Source organism: Podarcis tiliguerta (genome assembly GCF_965153285.1).
Source record: "Podarcis tiliguerta genome assembly, chromosome: 2".
Taxonomy (NCBI): Eukaryota; Metazoa; Chordata; class Lepidosauria; order Squamata; family Lacertidae; genus Podarcis; species Podarcis tiliguerta.
This window is the reverse complement of record NC_139535.1, coordinates 20,474,102-20,498,138: the sequence shown is the minus strand read 5'-3', so window position 1 is coordinate 20,498,138 and position 24,037 is coordinate 20,474,102. Positions and strand designations below refer to the sequence as shown.

Below are 24,037 nucleotides of genomic sequence, written 5' to 3'. Positions count from 1 at the left end.
CCAGAAGAGAGAAATAACAATGCTCAATTCTAAAAGATATTTCAGCTTTTGCAGTCACTAGGTTTTGCTCTGGAAGGGTAGGATGTGTTGTTAAGAAGCAGCAATTACCAGTAGTTGATAACAGCAATGAAAAATTGTACTTGGCTTGATGTTCAAGGTATTTCCCCCTTCTGGGTGAGACCTGAGATTTACTGCACCTCGGCAATCCATTGAAAAGCAAAGCTGAGATCTCACTAGGTGGAAGCACATTCAGAAAACACACTCCCCATGTGAAAATGATGTCGAAGAGCCCCACTGTGCTGCCACAGCAGTTGCCTTAGCGGGAGACTGTTGGCATTTTGACAGCAGACTCTTCCAGTTTTTCCTCAAAAAACTGATTGCCACCATTGACTATAATGAGCAAGTCAACTCCTCCTTGAATGCGGCTTGCGTGTGACAGGGCAGTGTCCAGCACAGAAAATAAACACCCGGCCCTTAGTGGGGGGAAACACTGCCTATTTGTTGTGCTTTTCCATTCTTCCCAACCTCCCCTTTTCCCTCCACATTATTTTGCTGTAGTCCTATATCTAGATATTATTTTTTTTTTGTATTTATGCACCTGTTCTAAAGGAGCTGGCAGGTGCCTTCCCACACTCTAAAGGAGTGACTCTATAATTACGAAGTGCCAAATAGGGATCTTCTCCCACTGTACATTTTTAAAGCAAACAACTGTTCTCACCATACATCAACCTAACGTTCTGACATTTGTACAACTCAGGTTTGATGTCACGTAAGAACGCAACGCTGGATGGACGCGGGTGGCGCTGTGGGTTAAAGCCTCAGCGCCTAGGGCTTGCCAATCGAAAGGTCGGCGGTTCGAATCCCCACGGCGGGGTGCGCTCCCATTGTTCAGTCCCAGCGCCTGCCAACCTAGCAGTTCGAAAGCACCCCTGGGTGCAAGTAGATAAATAGGGACCGCTTACTGGCGGGAAGGTAAACAGCGTTTCCGTGTGCGGCTCTGGCTCGCCAGAGCAGCGATGTCACGCTGGCCACGTGACCCGGAAGTGTCTCCGGACAGCGCTGGCCCCCGGCCTCTTGAGTGAGATGGGCGCACAACCCTAGAGTCTGTCAAGACTGGCCCGTACGGGCAGGGGTACCTTTACCTTTACCTTTAAGAACACAACGTAAGAATTATAAAGATCAGTCACCCCTCCCCATTTTTATTTTTATTTTATGAACCACAGCCGGTATGTGGTCGCAGACTGAGGCTGCTCTTTACATCTCATGATTCATTTGTTGGAGTGGGGCCCATTTTATGCGGACCCCAGCCCAATTTCAAAAAGCCTTCTGTAAGGGATTAGTTCTGACCTCTGGCAAGAGCTGTTTGGCAGCCCACTGGGCAGAGGGAGGGAAAGGGGCGCTATAAAGAGGTAGAAAAGAGTGGCAAGGAGAGAGGGCAAAAGAGGGTGACATTGCCCAGTCTTGGCTCTGGCCCTGCCCACTGCCGATGTTGCAGAACTACAACTCTAATCAACTCTAGCAAGCAGGGCCAATGGCCAGGAATGGTGCAAGTTGCAGTTCAGAAACATTCAGAGGACCAAAGGTTCCCTGCTCCTGCCTCAACCCACAGCAGAAAAAAAGGTTGCTCATCTGTATTTTGGATTGTCTCAGGGCAGCTTGAGGCTAAAGATCAGAGCAAGTGAATGAGACAGATGCAAAGTGGCAAAACGTCAAGCCAAGTCTTTTAACCCAGATGAAATAAAGCAGCCTGAAAGAGGTTTAGACTCAAGAGGTTTACTATTCTCCAGGCAAAGTTCTTCTATAATGGGGGAAAGCCACCATGAATTCCCTACTTACACGCCTTTGGCAGATAGCACAGTCAAGAGGAAGAACCACACTCATAAAGGCTTCGGTGTATCAGTAGGACATCACAGGAAAATATGGATGTGAGGCGTTTGGCAATTGTTTCTGCTGCTCCCTTCCAGTGAGACTACCTCTGGGAAAATACGAGCAGAGTCTATTACCACTGGGATGATCCCATTCTGCCGGGATGAATCTGCGACTTCTAGCTTTATCTAAAAGGTGCAGTGGGTTGTTCATGTGATGCCAACTGGTTCTACCCTCTGGGAACCCCCCGCAATTTCTGACACATTTCACACACAACTCACCAGCTCTTTTATTGCCTTCAACTGTGGCCATGTTACAGCTTCCAGAATATGACACCTATGGCTAGACTACACCGATACACAAGAGACGAGACAGTCATGTGAAATCCTCCTTCAGACTCCTGGCAGGAAGAAGCTGGGCACCCAAATGTTACTTCCAACAGGTCCCCCCCCCCCTTCCTTTTTCTTTTGCCACGTGGGATGAATGAGGAAGACGTAGCAAGTCTTTTGTCGATAACTGTGCTGGCGGTTGGCATGGAGGAAGGATGCAACAGGGCCAGTTGGTGTGACTGTCTGCGTGGCTCTGTGGATACCAGGGAAGGGCTGTGGCTTTGCATGCAGAATATCCCAGGTTCAGTCTCTGGGCAGGGCTAGGGAAAACCCTGGTCTGAAGCTTTGAGGTGCTGCTGCCAATAGGTGCCAATCCTCGTCTGCAATAGACCAACAGTCTGATGGTGTATATTCTTGTATTGCAGTAAGTCTAGGTAAAGGACCAGTCTAATGCCAAGTTTTTAAGAAGCTCGGAAATAAGGAACTATAATGAGCTGCCGTTGACCCGTTAAGGGGAAAAAAAGTCCTTCTAGAGGCTCTCGCCAGCTTCGTGATCTATTCAGCATTTGCCACGCGCCCACACACTTTTGAGGGGCACTTCTCTGCTCCTCCCGCCATCGGGTGCTGATGAGCCAGAGGATTCTGGGCCTATTCTAAGGGAGAGTGTGGGAGAGAAGTGACTGCCTAGCAGCTGACCATATGCTCCTCATGCATTGCTGGGAAGCAGCAAGGAGCGGAATTGTAGCTGGTAGACGGAGGGCTTTCTTCTCCTTCCCTTCTGACAACCTTCAACGTAACAGCGGCAAGGAAATGATCTCTTGCGAGTGGCTGGGCAGGCGTGTGCCTGTATCTTGGGCAGTGCTGCAACTTTCGTTAGTGCCTGACAAAAGTAAGCTCCACCAAGTCCTGTGGGACTTGCACCCAGCTCAGCTCCCCTAGTACACAAATAGCACCCTTGGGCAGCCCTTTCACTGCCTGCTCCATAAAGGCCAATCCCAAGCCTTGGCACCTTCCATTTGGCATACCGTCTCCCCCACTCCCCTCTGTTCCCCCAGAGGCACAGTATGAAAGGGCTGGGTCCAACTCTGCTGTTGATGTATGCCTAGGTCCTCTTTCCAGACCATGTTACTTAGATGATACCAACTGCAAGGAGGATAGGGGTCAGAGCTTGGTGCCAGAGCACCTGCTCTGCATGCAGAAAAGGCCCACTTCTAATCCTGATGTATCTCCCAGTATGGCTGGAAATATCCCCTGCCTGAGACCCTGGACTGCCAGTCAGACAATACTGAGCTAGATGGAACCCAATGGTGTGGGCTTGGTATAAGGCAGCTATTGATGTCTGGCCTCTTTTTAAATGAGACATCCGGGGTCGCTTGGGGCATGTCTACACCTACAGGCCCTGTTCCTCTGATTGGAGCGGTCCATTTCCCCCTCCCCAAAAAGCTGTTGCCGCTTGGTACAGTAGTGAACCTTCAAATCCAGAACTGCAGCTGCACTTAGCATCTGATGCTGGGAGTCAGTGGCCACCAGCGATGGCAGAGGCAAGGAAATCAGCGTCTGCAGTACTGAAGCCTTAAAAAAAACACACACACAAAAAACAAGGAAGTTGTTGGGAAACTGGTCCCAATATGGAAGTGGTGTGTGGGCGCAGAGCCTAACATAAACCTTTGCAGAAAGGTATGTTTGCCAGGCTCCAGCCATTGTATGGGAGATCTACAACTGCACATAAACCCACCTCCAAACCGTAGCATGTTCTGGAGACGGCAGGGGCCTGGGATGATGCAACAGAACAGTGTGTCGCTTGCCTAATCTAAGGGGTTCTGGAGAGGAAAGCATAGCAAAACAGTGGGGCCGAGAGCTACGTGAGGCTCACCCCTTCCCCAAATCTGCATTTCCCCCGCAGCCACAAAATGCTTTCTTAGACCTCTTCCTCCACTTCCATCAGCGGGCAGAGAACTTGTTCTAGCCTTCCCGGACTTAGCCAGCAATAAAGAGAAATATGTATTAGCTGATTAGGCCCATGGGGAAGCTCACTCACTCACTGCCATGTGGGCTCAAGGACCCTATATGCAGGGGACCTCACCCGAGTGGATGTCTTTAGCACAACTCTTGGCACCGATATAAACATTAAATAGGAGTAGTAGTATGGTCATCATATTGGGTCTTAAGTGTGGTGAATTGGCCGGTGCTGTGGGTGGAAAGGCTCGAGCCTTCGCCTTTTACCTCAGACGGTTGGTTTCAGCGTTGACAATGGGAAGGCCTTGCATTCTGGGCGCAGGGCCTTTTGTGAGGGATCAGTATCGCACCCTACCCAGAAACCCTTGGGGTTTCGGCAAGGCGCCGATGGCTGACCCTCGCTGCTTTGTTAAGACATTGGCTCACCCCCACTTCTCTCATTCGGTGGCTTTGGGCGGAGGGGTTAGCACCGGTGTTGTAGTTTCTGGCGGCCTCTGTGCCTCCCTCCCCTTTCAGTGTTTGGCACTCGCCGCTCACCAGCTTGGGCGAGGCGGAAGATTCGTACGCCCACCCCCAAACTCTGCTGAACCTCCATTTTGAGGGCTCGGCCCCCTACGCCTCACTCCTTAGCGGCCTCAGTCAGGCAGCGCTCGGCTCCGTCACTACTCCGCAGCCGGCCCTTGCAGCTTTTGCGGGGCGGCTCCACCCAGGAGTTGTGGATGACGGTGCCGCCGGGCGCGGGGTCCACCTGCAGGGCCGACACCACTCGCTTCTTCAGCTTGCTGCGCAGCACGTTCCGCAGCTTCTGGCGGGTGAAGGCGTAGAGGAGCGGGTGGAAGATGGTAGTGCCGTAGGCCATGGCCAGGAAGCAGATGCGCAGCTTGCCCATCAGGGGGCTGGGTCCCAGGCACAGGATCAGCAGGTTGGCGACAGACAGCGGTGCCCAGCACAACAGGAAGGTGGAGATGATGAGCAGGGACATGCGGAAAACCCGCCGCTGGCGCTTCCTCCGGTCACGGTGGCGCTTCACCGCTCGCCGCAGGGCGATGATCACAGAGACCGAGGCTTGCACCCCCATGGGCGGTGGCGTCGGCAGCGCCGGCACGGGCTGAGAGAGCCGCTTGGCTTCCGCTCCGCCGGCCGCCACGCTACCGCTTGGCTCTGCCGATTTCCGCCGCTTCCTCTTCTTGGTCTTGTGGCGCTGGCTGCGCTTGAAGGTGCTGCCGATGCTGATGTTGAGGGCCTGCAGGATCTTGGCGTAGGTCACCAGCATGACGGCCACGGCGGCGAAGAACGTGGGGATCTGGATGGCCAGGTGGTAGGAGGTGCCGAGTTCGGCGTGGAACTCCTCGGGCCCGACGCAGAGCACGGTGCGGTTCTGCCACGTGCTGGCGTGGCCCAGCTCGCCCTCGAGGAAGGGTATGAAGAAGACAGCCAGGGACAGCACCCAGACGCCAGCCAGGAGAAGGATGGCACGCCCAGGGGTCAGCACGCGCTGCGCCGGCCGCACAGAGATGTCGTAGCGGTCCAGGCTGATCACCAGCACGTTGGTGGCCGTGGCTACGCTGCTGAAGGTGATGCACGCCTCGTGGAAGCAGCAGAGCAGTGTGGCGGCCCGGTCGGGGGGCACCAGGACCACCACCATGGTAAGCGGGGCGCACACCACGCATATGAGCACGTCCAGCACGTGCAAGTTCATAGTCACCATGTTGCTGACAGAGTCCACCAGGCCAGCCTGCAGGCAATACAGCACCAAGACGGTCAAGTTGCTGCTGACGCCCAGTACGATTTCCAACATGAGGAAGCCCGTCAGTGAGACCTGGAAGCCCAGCGGGTAGGGCAGCGTCCAGCTGGGGTCAGGGGTCACCCCGTCCGTCGTCTCCAGGATAGTGTCGAACATGGGAGTCTCCATGGCTGAGAGGGCATGGAGGTGTGGGCATAGTCCGTGGAATGAATGGGCTTGGGGTTGCAGGCAGCTCCCTCACCTGTGGGGAGAGAGAGGTACCATCAAGTATCATCAAAGCAGCAAGATGAACCTTTGCATTGACAGCAGCAGCCTGGGGCAGTGTTTACACCTGGGGCTAACTAGAACCCTGAGGAGTCTTCTTCACGTCACAAAGTTTGCCATTGGCATCCCATCCATCACCTAGGCAAGCCTTCCCACAGGCTAGTGGCCTGGGGAAGGCTGCGGTTCATTGAGGAGGATGAGAATTGTAGTCCCAATAATATTTGGAGGGCACCCAGATTCGGAAGGCTGGCCTTAGGTGATGGGAAGGTGGAATGAAATAGGCATCCTAGCTTAACCCCAATAGGCAGAATGGGTTTTGTTTTGCCCCCCCCCCCCCAAAGCAACAACAGGGACATCTTACCACAAGGTGAAAGATCTCTGCACTACCACCATGGAGTGAAACAGATATGCAATCTGTGCATTAACTTCACTGGAAATTTCATGCCATGCAGTAATCGCTGGCATCCCCCTCCCCCCCTTTAATGGATGAGGTTTTCCTGTCACTCAAGCTCACTATCCAAGTAAGGAGCAGTTAAGAGAACATTGATAAGAGATGCAGAGCCATTGTGTATTCCCCTCACCCCTGAGCAGCTGAAGTTTTCAAAAGCGCTTATCTGTGCATGTATTCTAACACGTCCTCCGTGATCATGAGAGCAAAGATTTCCAGGAATTGAAATTCTGTACGCACCTACCCACCATAATAAACCCCGAAGGGGTACTTGGAAGCAGGCATGAAAGACAGAAAAGACAGTCGCCTGCAGGAAAACGAGTGGATTTGTGGATTCAGAGACATTGAATTGTGCAGGGAGGAAACTGTCAGCTATGGGATTCTAGCAGTGACTGAACTTAACATGGGCATTCTGCAAGCCCCCTCCCTTCCAAGCCCCCACAAATCAGGAAAGCATTAGCACAGGTGGAGAAGACTTCAGACTCTGCTTTCCCCAAGAGCTAAATAACTAATCTGCCTCCTGGCCAAAGTACGCATTTTTGGGTATGTAACCCCCAACTGCTGTTCCTTCCAAGGCAGAGGAATGGGCAATTTTCAGTGGTAAAGTAAAGGAGGAAGGCTGTGTTTAACCCTTCCCCACCTGATGATTTCCCCCTGTAAACCGCCCCCCTTCACTTGCTCCAACTCTGGAAGCCAGATGTGTTTGCCTCTGCAAACAGAAGTCAAGAATATCTTATGGTGGAGAAAAGCTGCTCACAGCAGAAAAATTGGTGAGAGAAGGGTTAAGCACCCTCTGCCTGCCACTTATTTGCTGAAAACCACCTCCCTCTGAAGCTGCTTTTTCCTAGAAGGGTTAATATACATATGTTTGCTGCTACTGTGTTTAGCCCCTAGAAAACACAAGGAAAAATAAAAGAAAGAGAAACTGCTGGATAAACTACCTATACGATGTTACTCAGGGGGGAAAAGATCCACTTGCAGTATGAAATACACAAAACCTGGACACAAACGGATTCATATTTTATTGTAACATATTGTGTGACTATCGACCGGTGCCGTTCCAGAAGGGGGAGGAAAACGAAAAGCACAACACAAGGCAAAAATTAGCACAAACTGAGGGAGATGCCAACCAACACCAGCTCCTTCTGGCAGTTTAGAATGAGCCAGAGCCAAATTATCCCAATCAAAATTCAGCAATTGAGAAAGAAGACTGCGGGGTTTTAATGCCATGTGAGCCTCCATGTAGGTTTTGGACAAAAAGGTAGGGTGAAGAAATACATGCAGAGGATAAACAAATACATATAAGATTTCTCCAAGAAGTCGTAACAGGCTAGAGAAGTTTGTATGTAAGAGCGTACCTTTTCTTTGTTTGATATGCCTCAGTCACGCATCTCTAAAATCAACTAAATATGACATTTTGATAGCAAAAAGTGCGTGGAGTTGAATGGCACTGGGTGATACCTCAGGTAACTTGGAAATTAATGGGCCTAACTTCATTAATTTCAGTGGGTCTACTCTACCAACTGTCATTTTTTATTTTGTGATATTATTAATTAATTAAATTTATATACCGCCCTATACTCGGGGGTCTCAGGGCGGTTCACAGAATAAAATCAAGATATAAAACCACAAAATACATAACAAAAATAGAAACAACAATCCAATAGCGCCCCGCCCCCGCCAAAACCACATTTTAAAAGGGCATAGGATGTAAATCAGATCAACCAAAGGCCTGGTTAAAAAGGAATGTTTTTGCTTGGCGCCTAAAGGTGTATAATGAAGGCGCCAGGTGAACTTCCCTGGGGAGAGCATTCCACAGACGGGGAGCCACTGCAGAGAAGGCCCGTTCTCGTGTTGCCACCCTCTGGACCTCAGGGTCTGGGTAATTTCATATGGAAAGAGGCGATCCTTGAGGTACTGCGGTCCTGAGCTGCTTCATGCCTGCTTCCAAGTACCCCTTCAGGGATTATTTTACTATTTCTATTGCACTTGTGGCACTTATTTTAGGCCCTTGATAATCTTTGTAGATTGTGGAATATTCCTGTGGTGGTTTTTTTTTTTTTGGTAATTGTTTTTATGTTCCTTAATCTAACCTTAATATAACCTACTGTTTGAAATGCAGACAGGTGGGGGTGCAAAGTGAGTAGAAATACGCCTGTGAAAGCATATAATGAACGCACTTGCATTTTAGGCTGCGTATAATGGTTGCATAATAGGGGGTGAACCACCCTGCAATTGATTTGTGTGCAAAGGGAGGCCTTGAAATATTGTAAATAATAAATAGCAGCAGCCCTGTGATCCCATGTCTGAGCTGAAGCATGGTTTCCTTGGATGAATCTCGGCTGGAACAGACTGGTTATCCAAGAGCAGAGAAGACTTTACCTGAGGGAACCTTGGCATTGCACACATTTGCTGCAATGGCGGCAGCAGCAGCAGCTGCTCCTCCCCCTCCTCAAAATCCAATCTGGAATCTGTTAATCACATTTTAATTCACAACAGCTAAATGTATTTATCGTCTGTAAAGAATGTAACTGACTGCATCCGTATGGTATAGTTGCTTACCAACAAATGTGTACAAAACACACACACACAACTGCTTGCTTCACCCAATTTTAAGCCTTTGGTGCAACTTTTTGGACTAAGGTTTTAAAACGTTAGAGGAATGAGCCTCTCTCCCAAAATTACGTCCCCTGGTTTGGTCAATAAACAAACTGAAGTCCCCTCGAAAGGAGAAATGCAGGCTTGCCTGCTTTAGGAACGCAATGCTGGGAAAGTTGTCCCTCTCTCTTGACAATGCTCAGACTCAGGATCACAAAAAACCGAACTGGTAGGCAGGGGATTAAGGGCAGACAAAATGGAGTGCGTCTTCTCACAGCACATAATCAATTCAGGGAATTCACTCCACAAGATGTGGCAGCCACCAGGTTAGACTTAAGACGGCTTTAAAAAGTGATAAGGCCATACTAATTGAGGATGTGCCTATCCATGGCTATTTGCTATGGTGGCCCTTTTGAAGCCCTCATGTGCTGTGATAGGAATTTCAGAGGCAGTATATCACTATTTATAACAGTTGCTGGATGTGTGTGTGTGTAATTATGCCTTAATTTGAAGGTCTTCTGTTCATCAACATTAAAAAAAAAATGTATTTATGTATTTATAACAGTTGCTGTGTGTGTGTGTCTGTGTGGAATTATGCCTTAATTCGAAGGTCTTCTGTTCATCAACATAAAAAAAAAGAGAACTGTCTGAAGCTTATTATATGTTTTTGAAGGATTGTGTTATTTTATCGATTTTATGTAAACCACCCTGTGGCTTTTACAAAGGGTGGTTTATAAATCATCTAAATAATAATAATACGAATAGATCGGATAAATATCGCAAAAAGATTTGCATATTAAATCATATATACATGATTAAAAAGGAGGCTGATGTAACTTGCACCCAGTGCTTTCCAGCTTGTACATCATCGGCCTGCTGGCCTTTCCTCACAAACAGCTCCAGGAAAATGCCTCATATTATGTTTCATGGCATAGTTACACCATCATCTTCCTAAGATGAACTACAGCGAAACTTCCATGTTCTGTAATACTGGCGCCCTATGGGTCATAAACAAAAGGGCTTTTAAAGAAGGGAGGACTTGTGAGTCTGGAACAGATCCTTAAGGTGAAAGGGGAGTCAGTAGCCTCATGTCAGAGCTGAACTGCAGCTATCAGTTATATACCGTAAGAGCCCATTTTCCACTGGAAAGTACTCTTCCTTTGCAACTCGCCTCCGACTGTTTTACTCCCAACAGTTATGGGACCCCATTAGGGAAAAAGCAGGTGGGTGGGTGGACAGATTCAGAGATAAACAGGTTACATACTCTCCTCCCATCTCACAAAGTGCCCCTTCAGAAGGCTGCTTTATGGTTGAGAAAAGGCCTTCAGGCTAATGTCATATGCAAGGTGAAATCTGAATCCCAGTCTAGTCATGGTTTGTAGTTCCCAAACCAATCTGCCAATCTGGTTTTTATAATACGCTGTCAGTGAACAGATGGAAGGGGAACTAGTGGCAACTCCCCCCCCTTAAATTGTCACACCAACATGAAAAGACTATTAGACTATTCCAGTTCTGATGGGTTTTAAGAGTAAAGATGGACACAGCATTCAAATTATAATGGTGATTGGTTAAACACCCTGAAAACACACCTTCGTTTTAGCATCGTAGAATGTGTTCAGAAAAACAAACTGATTTTGTAAGTTTCCGGCATTTCCAGGGAAACCTGTTCATGGTGGGTTTAACTGGCTAGTGCCTGCAACATCATCAACCTATTCCGCCAGAAATCATTCTTACAGCATTTATGCAGCTGATTTTGAAATATTTGTGAGGGGATGCTTTGTTTTGGTAAAGTGAGATGTGAGTGTTTGTTTGTTTGTTTGTTTGTTAACTATTTTTAAAAGATGAAACATGCCTTTCTTTCTGAAACATGAAAGGCGATACTGGGAGCTGACCTAGCATATGACTTGCAAATATTATGTACACGATAAGGAAACTGAAGCCACAGTGAATAAAACCACAGTGACTTTCTAAAGAATGTTACACCTGTCTTTTCATTCTAAGTTTCTTTCAGCTAGGAAAAGAAAACGTCATCTTTTCTACATAATAGAATGTTAAGAACACCAGGAGACTGCAAGTCACAAAGAACAAGCTGTATGTTACCTTCCCTGCAGAGAGAATGAGAGTCTGAAAATGTTCAGTTATATATACCTAGGACTAATTATAAATGGGTTGGGAAACTTCAGAGGAGCCATCAGTGCACCAGAGGAGAAAGCTCTCAATGTTCTACACATTGAAGAAGCTACTAATTAGGCACCACCACTACCCCCCTCTAAAATTAATGCTGGAGCTTATCCAAATCCTTATACTTCAGGGGAGTGGAATCTGAAAACCAAACGTGCCAAGCAACCAGGTTAGCTGAGACAAAATCCCCACAGATTAGCCTGCTGTCAGAAGTTCAGCAATCAGCATTCCCTGTATGTCAAAAATGGGGGCCAGAAAGCAGAACTGGGGTATTTTCCTCATTGTTAACGTGACCCACCCGGAACTTCATGATCAAACTGGTAGGATTCTTCCTCCGTGTTTGCAGTCATGGGATTGTTGTCTATCACATGACGGTGTATGTTTTCATTCCACGGTGTGGGAAGTGGCAGAGACAGGATGTTTTGTGTTACTGTGTTCTGTGAAGTGGGACTATTGTCCTTTGTTCTTTCTCTCTTTGGTGTCTGGTGAGAAAGAGGAAGGAGCTAAAGCAGAATGCTCTGAGTGTATTACAGTCATACTTCTGGTTGCGAATGTGATCCGTGCGGGAGGCACATTCGCAACCCGCAGCATTCGCAGTCTGAAGTGCTGTGTCTGCGCATGTGCGTGACGCGATTCGGCGCTTCTGCGCATGATGTCATTTTGTGCTTCTGCGCATGCGTTGAAACCCGGAAATAACCCGTTCCAGTACTTCCGTGTTTGGCACAGTCCACAACCCAAAAACGCGTTACCCACAGTGTTCGTAACCTGAGGTATGACTGTATATGTAGATAAATGTAGATTAGCCAAAATGCTGTGCTACTGAGTTCTGTTACGCAAATTGTAAATACTCTGCAGTGTGCTGATGCTTCTTGGTATCAGTCACTGTGAAGTTTGGGCTGAACAAAGGTTTTGAAGCTCCCGAACGACCGACCAGGAGGGAGAGAACACGCCAGTCGGGCATGTGTCTCTGCCAGGGTCCTACACGAGAGTAGGACAATCCTAACACAAACTGCTTGCCAATCCTCACATGATAATGTTGTTCCGGGTGCTATCTTTATTTGAACTTCCACTGCGGTATCTGTGCTAGGGCCTCGTAACTTGAGATACTGCAGCTTTGGAACGGCTTCCATAAAAGTTTTCCACTGAGCCCCCACTCTCTAGCTACATTTAAATAAAAGCCAATCTATTTGTGCAACCTCTTAATATCTGAGGCGGTTACTATTCTCCTGCTGTCGTTTGCTCCAGTTCAGGCATTCTGTTTTAGTAATTGTTTTTATGGTTCAATTGTTCATTGCCTTCTATATATAAACAGAATAAGCCAATTTAAACATCCTCTTCCATTTTATCTTGCGATTCCTTCTTTTAACAGCCCATGGAAGCGTTCCTGCTACCATCATTTATCACTTATATATAGCATTTTGCCGCCTCGATTTGTAAAGTGGTTCGCTATACGTGTATTATCATTCTTCGTTCTCAATTTACAGAGGGGGAACTGGGATGGAAAGTGGTTTCCCAAAGGTCACAAAATATGCCTGTGGCAGGGAAGGGACCTCAAATTCCAGTCCAACTCTGCTCATTAGCACACACTGGCTGGCTGGCAGTCCCCAAGGAAGGCAAAAAAGTTGTAGAATCCAATAAAAAGATATTTCTGGGCATCTTGATATCAGATTCTCGGCAGATGGCCTCGGAAAGCCATTTTGAAACTCTGCCTCAGAATGGTTGTAAGGCTTTTGTTTTTCAGGAATGGATGGATGGATGGATCGATTTATATCCTACATACACATACACAAACACAAACACCTACACTAGCCAATCTAAGAAAATCTGTGAAAAGCAAGTCAGCATACACAGCTTTAAAACTCATCATAAATCAAAATGTTTTCAAGCAAAGCTTAAAAGCGCAGAGAAATTCCCCCTGAGGAGGAAATTCCTGAGAGTTGCTGCTGCAGAAAAGGTCTCTCTCTTGTATTCACCAAGTGAGTATGATTTGAAGCAGGTGTGGGAAACTTTTGCCGCTCCAGATGTTGCTGAACTACAACTCCCATGAGCCCCAGCGAGCATGGCCAATGGCCACATTCAGTTGGCCAGCTCTACCTCTCTTTTAAATCAGAACCAGTGAAGGCGGTGAAGGTCCTGTGTCAGTGTCTGGAGGCGGTTGGAGGATGGATGGCGGCTAACAGATTGAGGTTGAATCCTGACAAGACAGAAGTACTGTTTTTGGGGGACAGGAGGCGGGCAGGTGTGGAGGATTCCCTGGTCCTGAATGGGGTAACTGTGCCCCCGAAGGACCAGGTTTGCAGCCTGGGAGTCATTTTGGACTCACAGCTGTCCATGGAGGCACAGATCAAATCTGTATCCAGGGCAGCTGTTTACCAGCTCCATCTGGTACGTAGGCTGAGACCCTATCTGCCTGCAGACTGTCTCGCCAGAGTGGTGCATGCTCTGGTTATCTCCCGCTTGGACTACTGCAATGCGCTCTACATGGGGCTACCTTTGAAGGTGACCCGGAAACTACAACTAATCCAGAATGCGGCAGCTAGACTGGTGACTGGGAGCGGCCGCCGAGACCATATAACACCGGTCTTGAAAGACCTACATTGGCTCCCAGTAGGTTTCCGAGCACAATTCAAAGTGTTGGTGCTGACCTTTAAAGCCCTAAACGGCCTCGGTCCAGTATATCTGAAGGAGCGTCTCCACCCCCATCGTTCTGCCCGGACACTGAGGTCCAGCTTCGAGGGCCTTCTGGCGGTTCCCTCCCTGCGAGAGGCCAAGTTACAGGGAAGCAGGCAGAGGGCCTTCTTGGTAGTGGCGCCCGCCCTGTGGAACGCCCTCCCATCAGATGTCAAAGCGATAAACAACTACCTGACATTCAAAAGACATCTGAAGGCAGCCCTGTTCAGGGAAGTTTTAATATGTGCCATTTTAGTGTATTTTTCATCTTTGTTGGAAGCCGCCCAGAGTGGCTGGGGAAACCCAGCCAGATGGGCGGGGTACAAATAATAAATTATTATTATTATTATTATTATTATTATTATTATTATTATTATTGTAGCGGGATTTGTAAACCACAACCTTAAGGCAATTTACACATGAGATAATTCAAAACAGTTAAAAAAACAACAACAGGCAAAATACCCAAATACATTTAAAACAAGATTAAATCTCTACAGCTGAGTCAGACCATCCAGCTCAGTTTTGGCAGCAGCTCTCCAGGGTTTCAGGCACAGGTGTTTGTAGAAGATTGTGGAATTGTAAAGTTGGAAGGGACCACGAGGATCAGCTAGTCCAACCCCTTGCAATGCAGGAATCTTTTGCTCAACCTGGGGCTCAAACCCACAACCCTGAAATTAAAGAATCTCATGCTCTACCAACTGAATGATTCTGGAGCCAGTGTTTCCCCAGCCCTTCCTGGGCTTTTATGTATTATTCTTATTGTTGTGTCCATTTTGTATATTGTAAGGTAAAGGTAAAGGACCCCTGGACAGTTAAGTCCAGTCAAACTTAACTATGGGGTGCGGCGCTCATCTTACTTTTCAGGCCGAGGGAGCCGGCGTTTGTCTACAGACAGCTTTCTAGGTCACGTGGCCAGTATGACTAAACTGCTTCTGGCACAATGGGACACCGTGACAAGTGCCAGAGCGCACATAAATGCTGTTTAGCTTCCCATCACAGTGGTACCTATTTATCTACTTGCACTGGTATGCTTTCGAACTGCTAGGTTGGCAGGAGCTGGGACAGAGCAATGGGAGCTCATCCTATCGCAGGGATTCGAACTGCCAACCTTCCGATCAGCAAGCCCAAGAGGCTCAGTGGTTTAGACCACAGCGCCACCCGCTACCTATATTGTAAGATGCTCTGAGCACTATTAGTTTTTGTGCGTGGAAAGACATTGAAGAAATTACAGCTTAATGTAACCTAATCTTCCAACAGGTCATCTTGCAGCGGCACAAACTCTCTCCTCACACTTTAGGGTCCTCAAAGAAGGTTTGTGCTTGTATACTGAGAATGACCTTCGACCCAGCGGGCTGCATGCTCACTCAGCTCAGTTCTACTAGCAGTCTGGTTTGCTCCAGCTCTTTAAAGCCATGTGGACATGGAACCTTCCCCAGTCTGAGGGCCGCATTCTGTTCTTTGCAACCTTCCAAGGGCCACATGGCAGTGGAGGATGGGACCAGAGGCAAAAGCAGAACAACAAATGTGTCCAGAGGAGGGCAACCAAAAAGGTCAAAGGCCTGGAAACGATGCCTTATGAGGAACGGCTAAGGGAGCTGGACATGTTTAGCCTGGAGAAGAGGAGGTTAAGGGGTGATATGATAGCCATGTTCAAATATATAAAAGGAGGTCACATAGAGGAGGGAGAAAGATTGTTTTCTGCTGCTCCAGAGAAGCGGACACGGAGCAATGGATCCAAACTACAAGAAAGATGATTCCACCTAAACATTAGGAAGAACTTCCTGACAGTAAGAGCTGTTCGACAGTGGAATTTGCTGCCAAGGAGTGTGGTGGAGTCTCCTTCTTTGGAGGTCTTTAAGCAGAGGCTTGACAACCATATGTCAGGAGTGCTCTGATGGTGTTTCCTGCTTGGCAGGGGGTTGGACTCGATGGCCCTTGTGGTCTCTTCCAACTCTATGATTCTATGAAATGTAAAATTGGAGCTCAACAATAAGCCATAGGTCTCTGGTTGGCCACTTTGAGAACAAGATGCTAAACTAGAGGGGCCAATGGTCTGATCCAGCAGGCTGTTCTTAACATTCTTAGGAAGCAAGTCCAGTGAGGGCTGTGCGGTCTGGGGAGAGTTCCAAGGGCCAGAGAGGCTTGCATTTGGCTCCTGGGACTGAGGCTGCCTTGCCTTAAGGGAGGAATAAGGCTGGGAGGTTTTACAGAGGCTCAGCATCAAGTTCCATATCAGGGGGGGAAATAAAAGGGGTTGGTGTGTCTCATGATCCCTGCAGAAATCCAGTGAAGGTTCAACATGGCACAGGTATCACGAGAGTTGACATGTTGGCCAAGTGTGAACTGCGCTCACTTGTGCCAGCTTTGAGACCCAAATGTAGCTGGTGGCAACCTGATTTGCTGCAGTGGAAAGGAAGATGTCGGACACAGCATATACAGTGGTACCTCGGGTTACATACTTAATTCGTTCCGGAGGTCCGTTCTTAACCTGAAGCACCACTTTAGCTAATGGGGCCTCCTGCTGCTGCCGCCGTGCCACCGGAGCATGATTTCTGTTCTCATCCTGAAGCAAAGTTCTTAACCCGAGGTACTATTTCTGGGTTAGCAGAGCCTGTAACCTCAAGTGTCTGTAACCTGAAGCGTCTGTAACCTGAGGTACCACTGTACTAAATATTGTGCTGTTTTACGTGTCTTTATAGCCGCAATGGTTTTATTTGTTTTTATAATTTTATATTCCGTTGCTGTATCTTGCCCAGAGACCTTGTGATGAAGGGCAGGTGAGACATCTAATAAATAAACAGGGGGGGGGGGGAGACCCTTTCCATCTGTAACGTTCTCTTAAACCGAAGAACTCAAGACTCCTGGCGTGTGTGTGTGTGTGTCCTGTCCCCCCCACCCACCATGCGCTAGATAATTAAAAACAAAACTAGCGCTAATCAAAACACAATCCACTCATATATACATTTAATCCCCACCGGGCGCCAAGTAACTCCCAGTGACTCAAGAAGCAAAACAAGCCAGCAATCAAATCTCGAAAACGCTCAAATCACGAGGCCGCCAATTAAAATGACAACTTCTGAATTATCGGTGGGGGGGGGGGGCGGGGGGGACGAATCAAAGCTTCTGTCAGTTTTGAGTGCTGCAATAAAACAGCACAGAACTGCTACGGTAGGAAACGGCTCTGCTATAGTGAAATATGTGGAACTTAAGGCAAGCTCACACCTAGTAATAACTGAGCATGTATAAATGCGGGAGAGTGGGAAGGAGAGAGAACGCCAGGCAGAAATCATGCCCCCGAATCTCTGATTATGCTGTCTGATTGCATAAAGGTACCAGAATTCTCCACTGCCCCTTCACTTGCAGGATAGAAACAAAATTCAGGACTGGGCTGTTGTTAAATGGAAGAAACAGTGAGAGGGGAAAGGGTTAACCCCACCTCTCTCCACAATACATATTGGCACAAACAGGCCAGCCTTAAGCAATTATTAATAATAATAATTCAGGAGACCTGACATCTCCAGACCTCACCATTAGTTTGGTTCTGACTGAGCCAGGTATCCCACACACACCCTCCACGCAACAATTCGCCCAAAGCACGAAAGGAACTTCCTTAAAATAGATGGATTGGGAGAATAATTATTTTTAATGCGCAATCCTGGGAGAAAGAAGCAGGCAATGGATATAGCATTATCCAACAGCAGGTGCCTGTTACTGAGTCAGAGATGGAAAAGGAACCTTTAAAACTTAAAAAAAAAACACACACAAAAACAAACCACCCATCAGGTCAGGTCCCTAGGGATGGCTGTCTTCCAGGCATCGTGTTGACATATTCCGGAGCAAAAAAGAATTTACCCCTTAAATTCCGGGAAGACTTGTCTTCTTTCTCCTGCCAATAAAATGCCTTTGACATTGACCCAGAGGGGGAATATGATTTCCTTGTCATGTAGAACAGGAGAAGGGTGACTAAGCACGCACAGCAAAGCACAAATCCACCCCAGCGTGCTAACATTTGGAAATGCCACTTGTACAACCACCGGGACCATATAACACCAGTCCTTAAGGATCTACATCGGCTCCCAGTACATTTCGGAGCACGACTCAAAGTGTTGGTGCTGACAATTAAAGCCCTAAACAGCCTCGGCCCTGTATAACCTGTATAATCCACCCCCATCATTCAGCCAGGACACTGAGGTCCAACTCCAAGGGCCTTCTGGTGGTTCCCTCATTGCGAGAAGTGAAATTACAGGGAACCAGGCAGAGGGCCTTCTCGGTGGTGGTGCCCACCCTGTGGAACACCCTCCCATCAGATGTCAAGGAAATACAGTGGTACCTCAGGTTACAGACGCTTCAGGTTACATATGCTTCGGGTTACAGAAATATTACCTCAGGTTAAGAACTTTGCTTCAGGATGAGAACAGAAATCGTGCTCCGGCGGCGCAGCAGCAGCAGGAGGCCCCACTAGCTAAAGTGGTGCTTCAGGTTAAGAACAGTTTCAGGTTAAGAATGGACCACCGGAATGAATTAAGTACTTAACCCAAGGTACCACTGTAAACAACTATCTGACTTTTAGAAGACATCTGAAGGCAGCCCTGTATGGGGAAGTTGTTAATGTTTGATATTTTATTATGTTTTTATATCTGTTGGAAGCCACCCAGAGTAGCTGGGGTAACCCAGTCTGATGGGTGGGGTACATAGCTGTCAACTTACAGATTTGAAAATAAGGGACCAACAGCCTCGAAAATAAGGGATCAGCAGCCAAAATAAGGGATTTTCAGGGTACAGGTATGTTCAACTTCTGAGCACCTCCAAGCCAAATGCAGAAAGCCCAGCCAGCAGCCAAACGAAGCCTCAAGCAGTGGTTCCCACAGCGCAGCAACCTGGCACAGGGGATGCAGCAAGGAAAACCACCGTCACCTCTCCGCTGGGAAGCGCTGAGCAAAGGCGAGTCCCCAGGCAACACGGCCGATTTGATCGGCACAAGGCATGCAAGCTCCACCCCCCAGTTGTTCTTAGACTCCTTATTGGGTGAGCAACGCAGCCAAGCAACACAGTTGGAGCCTCCCTCCTCCCTGGCCGGCAGGGAGGGAGGGAGAGGAGCTGCTTCCTTTGAAACCTGGGGAATTTAAGGGACATCATCAATAAGGGACAGCAGCGGGACACGGCGCTGGGATAAGGGAGTTTCCCGCCAAATAAGGGACGGTTGACAGCTATGGTAGGGTACAAATATTGTTATTATTTGCCCCAGGGTTTCCCCCCCCTCCTGCACAGATGTGGGGGGGGGGACCCAAAGCCTGTCTGCCTCTCCACCAGCTTACTACCACAACATTCTCCAGCCACAGGATTTGTTAAAGAGCAGTATTGAGAATGGTGCATATCATATGAGTTTCCTACTCAAATTCAGAATCTTGTCAATGTACTTGAGCAAAGTTCATGAGAATCTTTGCATAGTTTTGTTATTCCTAAGAAAGTTTTAGATAGGGGGTTTCGGGGCCTTGAATAATTTCTGGTCCTTTTTATGTAGTTGTGGGGAGCTTGGGGCGTTCCAGCTGTCATTGGACTGCAACTTCCATCTTTCCTGACTGCTGGTCATGCTGGCTGGGAAGCCAGGAGTTGAGTCCAATGACATTCAGAGGACCTCGTTGCCCACTCAATGCTTGCGGAATTACAGGCCCAGATGTAGCTGTGTACATTTAAATCACATTTGAAGCACATTCCTTCACTCAAATATTTCTGGGCACTGGAGTTTACTACTCACCGATTTAAAATTCCCAGTAACCCTTAACAAACTACAGTTCCCATGATTCTTTGAGGGGTAAATGTGCTTTGAATGTGCTTTTAAATGTATAGTGTGTGTGCATGCAGAACTCCTCTCTACAGTGTGTAGGAATGAACTCCTCAGATATACAGAGTAGAACATGCTGATTAATGGAAACACTTCAAACTGATTAACAGTGCAATCCTAAACTTGGCAAAAGCAGTCTAGTAGGCCCATGAATTGTACTCAAGAGCTTGGCTTGATTCAGTCCTGGAAGAATTCTGCCTCAGCTGTTCCTTTTCCTATTTCTTCCCAGCCTGCCAATTTGTAAAATGGACGTTGGTTCCACCCTCCCACTCCTATGGCAAAATAATTAACCCTGAAGAGGCTGCTCTGAACAGCCCCGCTAATCAATACTGTACAGTGGTACCTCAGGTTACATACGCTTTAGGTTACATACGCTTCAGGTTACATACCCCACTAACCCAGAAATAGTGCTTCAGGTTAAGAACTTTGCTTCAGGTTGAAAACAGAAATCGTGCTCCGGCGGCGCGGCAGCAGCAGGAGGCCCCATTAGCTAAAGTGGTGCTTCAGGTTGAGAACAGTTTCAGGTTAAGTACAGACCTCCGGAACGAATTAAGTACTTAACCCGAGGTACCACTGTATCTCCTTCCTTCTAATCTCAGTCTTCTTGCCATTTGCCTTCTTCATTTGTTTTCGTTTTATTTAACAACGTGTATATAATTATTGATTTTAATAAAACTTCGAAGTGATGAACAAAAAAAAAAAAATCCCCATTAAATTTATCAATGAAATACAGTTATTTAAAGATGCTCAAAAACTAATTAAAACCAGCAATAAAGCTATAAAAGCTGGTTAAAGCACATGTAACGCCTACTTGTTCTTTGCAACCAATCCATCACTTTCTACGGCCTGAAGACCTGAATCCTGGAAGTAGATGAATGGAGAAAGTAAGTCTATCAACATTTTATTTAAATTGCATTGGGGGGAGGGAAAGGACCTGCTGGAACAGGCCAAAGGAAAACAACCTAATGACCCCAAAGCAGAAGGCACTGTCCTCTGCACAGCTGCTTTGCCTAGGGCTGCTGACAGCTGCTCTTGAGCATCTGGCTGCAATATGAAATATATGCACATTGAGATGGGAGTAGTGGTGGGGAAAGGAAAAACCAAAGAAAAAGGGAGCTGCGTTGCAAAGCATTGCAGGGCAAAGGAACATCCCACATCCATCCCAAAGCACAACGCCAAGCATGGCCGTAGCAACAGAACACAGCCCATGCAGGTGCCTTCTGTAGTGGAGCAATGCCCCCATGGAACTTGCAGCCCCTTAAGCCCACAGCGAAGGATGCAATGGAATCCCACCATAAGGAAGGGGTACCCAGCTTCTGCATAGTTTTCTCCACTCTCTGATTTCCTCTATGCTGATCTGAACCACAACCCAACTGGAAAGTCTTGTTATTGCCTTATTCACTTGCCAGAACAAGGAGGATCCCTTGGTTACCCCCAGTGACAGATGGCATCACCACTCCTGCTCTGAAAAACTTCCTAGAGCGCTACTCTCCCCTAGTCTTCCTTTCCACCACACCACTGGTTATTGGACGCAGAAGGCAATCTAAAGCAAAGTCATTGGCATCAGTCTGTCTTGAGAGACAATTGAGTGCGTTTCTGGGGTGGAGTCTAACCAATGTGTTAGAAGATGTGTGTTTTTAAAGCAGTGGGCGTCTGTGGGAAGCACACTGAGAGCTTATTTTTGCCCCACTCTTCCTAGGCAAGGGCCTGCACTGAAAAGCTCAGTGTCTGAGTGCTCATTGTTGTTGTTGAACCCAGGAGCTCTCCCTGCAAAAATCCCTCTTTAGTGCTCAACTGGAACAAATGTCAATTTGGGTTTTCTGTGGATTGCTGTTTGTTCCAATTGAGCTTTAAAGAGTGGTTTTTTGTTGGGAAAGTTCTGGAGCAACAGAAAAACGCTCAGACACTCAGCTTTTAAGTGTGGACCATGCCTGGAAAAAGTGGAGGAAAGGTAAAGTATGGATAAGGCCTCGTTACCTTAAACTGAAGTACACCTTTACCTCTCCAGTGCTAAACTCAAGGGACAATTCTGCAAATTTAAAGCAAGATATGGCTATGTATATTGAGTAACTGCTCCCCATGATGAAGCCTCGTCACTCCCCCATTCCCTACCCGCAGCGGTTTTACACATTAAGAAAAAACCTTTCCTTTCCATTAATAAGGCAAATAATGAATTGGGGGGATGACGACATTCATTTGTCATGGAATGAAGGTAAAGAGGCCAGACTGACAGCTGAACCAGCACTTGATTAGAAGTATTCATGCTTCCATTTCAGCTGTGATGCCAGGAAAAAGTTGGGCAGATCACACCATAACTGAATAATTTGCTATTTTTCTTTTCTACTACACACCTTCTTTTCATCCTTCCTCTGCCAATTTGTGGCACTGTCCAGGCCCTGATGAACTGGGAGCCTTAGGTAGCCTGACTCAGCAGCGGTCTGCTCATCATTATGTCCCCAAAGGCAGGACCACTCTGTTTGACTAACCTTCTTCTGGCTGGGCTCTGAAGCTTCTTTGCTTCATTCAAAGGCTATCTATTCCGATTTGGCCTTGATACTGTCTGCCTGACCTGCAAAAACTCAACCAGTCCCCCAAAATACAAAGCAATTGATTCAATGGCGGCCAGTGGGCAATAAGGTCCCAGATTTCCACCGGAAGAATCCCTGCTCATTCTGATTGAGGAGTTATTTGTGTGTGTTTTATTCACAGCTTTGGCACAGGCTTATTGTGCAGCCCTGGACTAGAGTCTCTTGCCCTCCATCCAACTGGAAGAAAAGTTGTCCTGCGTGAAGGGTGGATTAAGGTCCATTTCCCAGCAGGCCCCAGGTAATCAGTGTAATTAGCATGATGCCCAGCAGTATTGCCTGCAGACAAGAACATAGGAAGCTGTTGTGCTGTAGTATACCAAGTCAGACCAATGCTCCATCTAGCTCAGTACTGTCTACACAGACTGGCAGCAGCTCCCCAGGGCTTCAGGCAGGTTGATCTCCCAGTCCCTACCTGGAGATGCTGGGGACTGAGCTTGGGAGCGTTTACATGCAAGGCAGATGCTCCTTTCTCCTGCATGCTTCAATAGCATTTTATTTCACCTTTCAATAATGGGAAAGAACTGTGGCAGTGTGAAAGCATATGGAACATATGAACTGATGCAGAGAGAAATTGTTAGAAAGCTGGATTTGAAAATGGAACAACATCACAGATGCTCTGCAGACAATGGAGAGGCAAAATAATAATAATAATGCCACTGCTGCGAACCTTGGAGTGGCAGGAAGATTAAGATCCTATTCAAAAGATAAAAGCTGCAGGAGAAACCAAGATGCAAGGCATCCCGATTTTGCAATCTGTGTAAAGTGCACTGCTAGACAAGGGCGAAGGGGCTGCAGGCAGAGCACGGCACACTCGGAAGGAATGAGAATGAAATTGCCACACTCTGAAATCGTGCAGATGAGGAAGGTGTTTAACCAGCATCGTCAGGGGAGAAGGGTGCATTGCTGGAAACTGGCAACCAAACTCAAGAGGATCAAAGCAGATTTGGCTCATAAAATGGCTGCGCAAGGCATAATTTTGATCCAGGTATAATTCTGCAGAAGGCTCCCAAGAAAGCCTGGGGCAAGGGCTGCAACTCCAATAAAGGCTGCAAGCAGCGCTTACCTCCCGGCATTATAAAATTCCAAAGAGGCAGGCAGAAATCCCCCCCCCCCCGACTGAAAGCAAAGCTAACGAAACGTGGATTCACCCAGGATTGGTTTTTCCTAAATCTGTAGCGGGGGCTGGGATTAAATCCACCAACAGCCTCCAGTTCTGTGCGATGGTATTAAGCACCTGGGAATGAAGGGAACTGCTGATGCCAACAGAAGGCACAACTGGAGTCCTCAAGCCACAGCTGGGTCCCATCTCTGGGCATCATCGGGGGCGATGCTAGCACCTTAACTCAAGCTCTTGTCCCTGTGCAAAACTTGCCATTAAAGGGCACTTCCACACCAAGGGACAGGGGATAGTGAGGAAGGCACCTACTGGTGGAACACTAGGCTTGGGTGACCTGCTGGACTGGGTCCAGGTGGCATGTACTGCATCAGAAGGTAAAGGGTAAAGGGATCCCTGACCGTTAGGTCTAGTCGCGGACGACTCTGGGGTTT

At 47.7% G+C, this 24,037-nt stretch overlaps 1 protein-coding gene across 5 annotated transcripts in view; it reads right to left on the bottom strand.

Annotated features, from left to right (window-relative positions):
• Positions 1 to 1,757: 1,757 nt before the first annotated feature.
• Positions 1,758 to 24,037, bottom strand: part of LOC310670654 (G-protein coupled receptor 22-like) — a 56,472-nt gene continuing 34,192 nt past the window's right edge. For 4 of the 5 annotated variants that reach the window (XR_014507601.1, XR_014507602.1, XR_014507603.1 and 1 more), the window contains 2 exons: positions 4,163 to 6,136; positions 1,758 to 4,130 (listed from right to left, as the gene is read on the bottom strand). Coding sequence is in view for 1 of the 5 variants with exons in the window: in XM_083426286.1 (XP_083282412.1) it covers positions 4,771 to 6,063 (1,293 nt within the window). In the remaining 4 variants the exon portion in view is untranslated. Of the gene's footprint in view, positions 6,137 to 24,037 lie in introns of all 5 variants that reach the window. The other variant, XM_083426286.1, reaches the window with a different exon arrangement.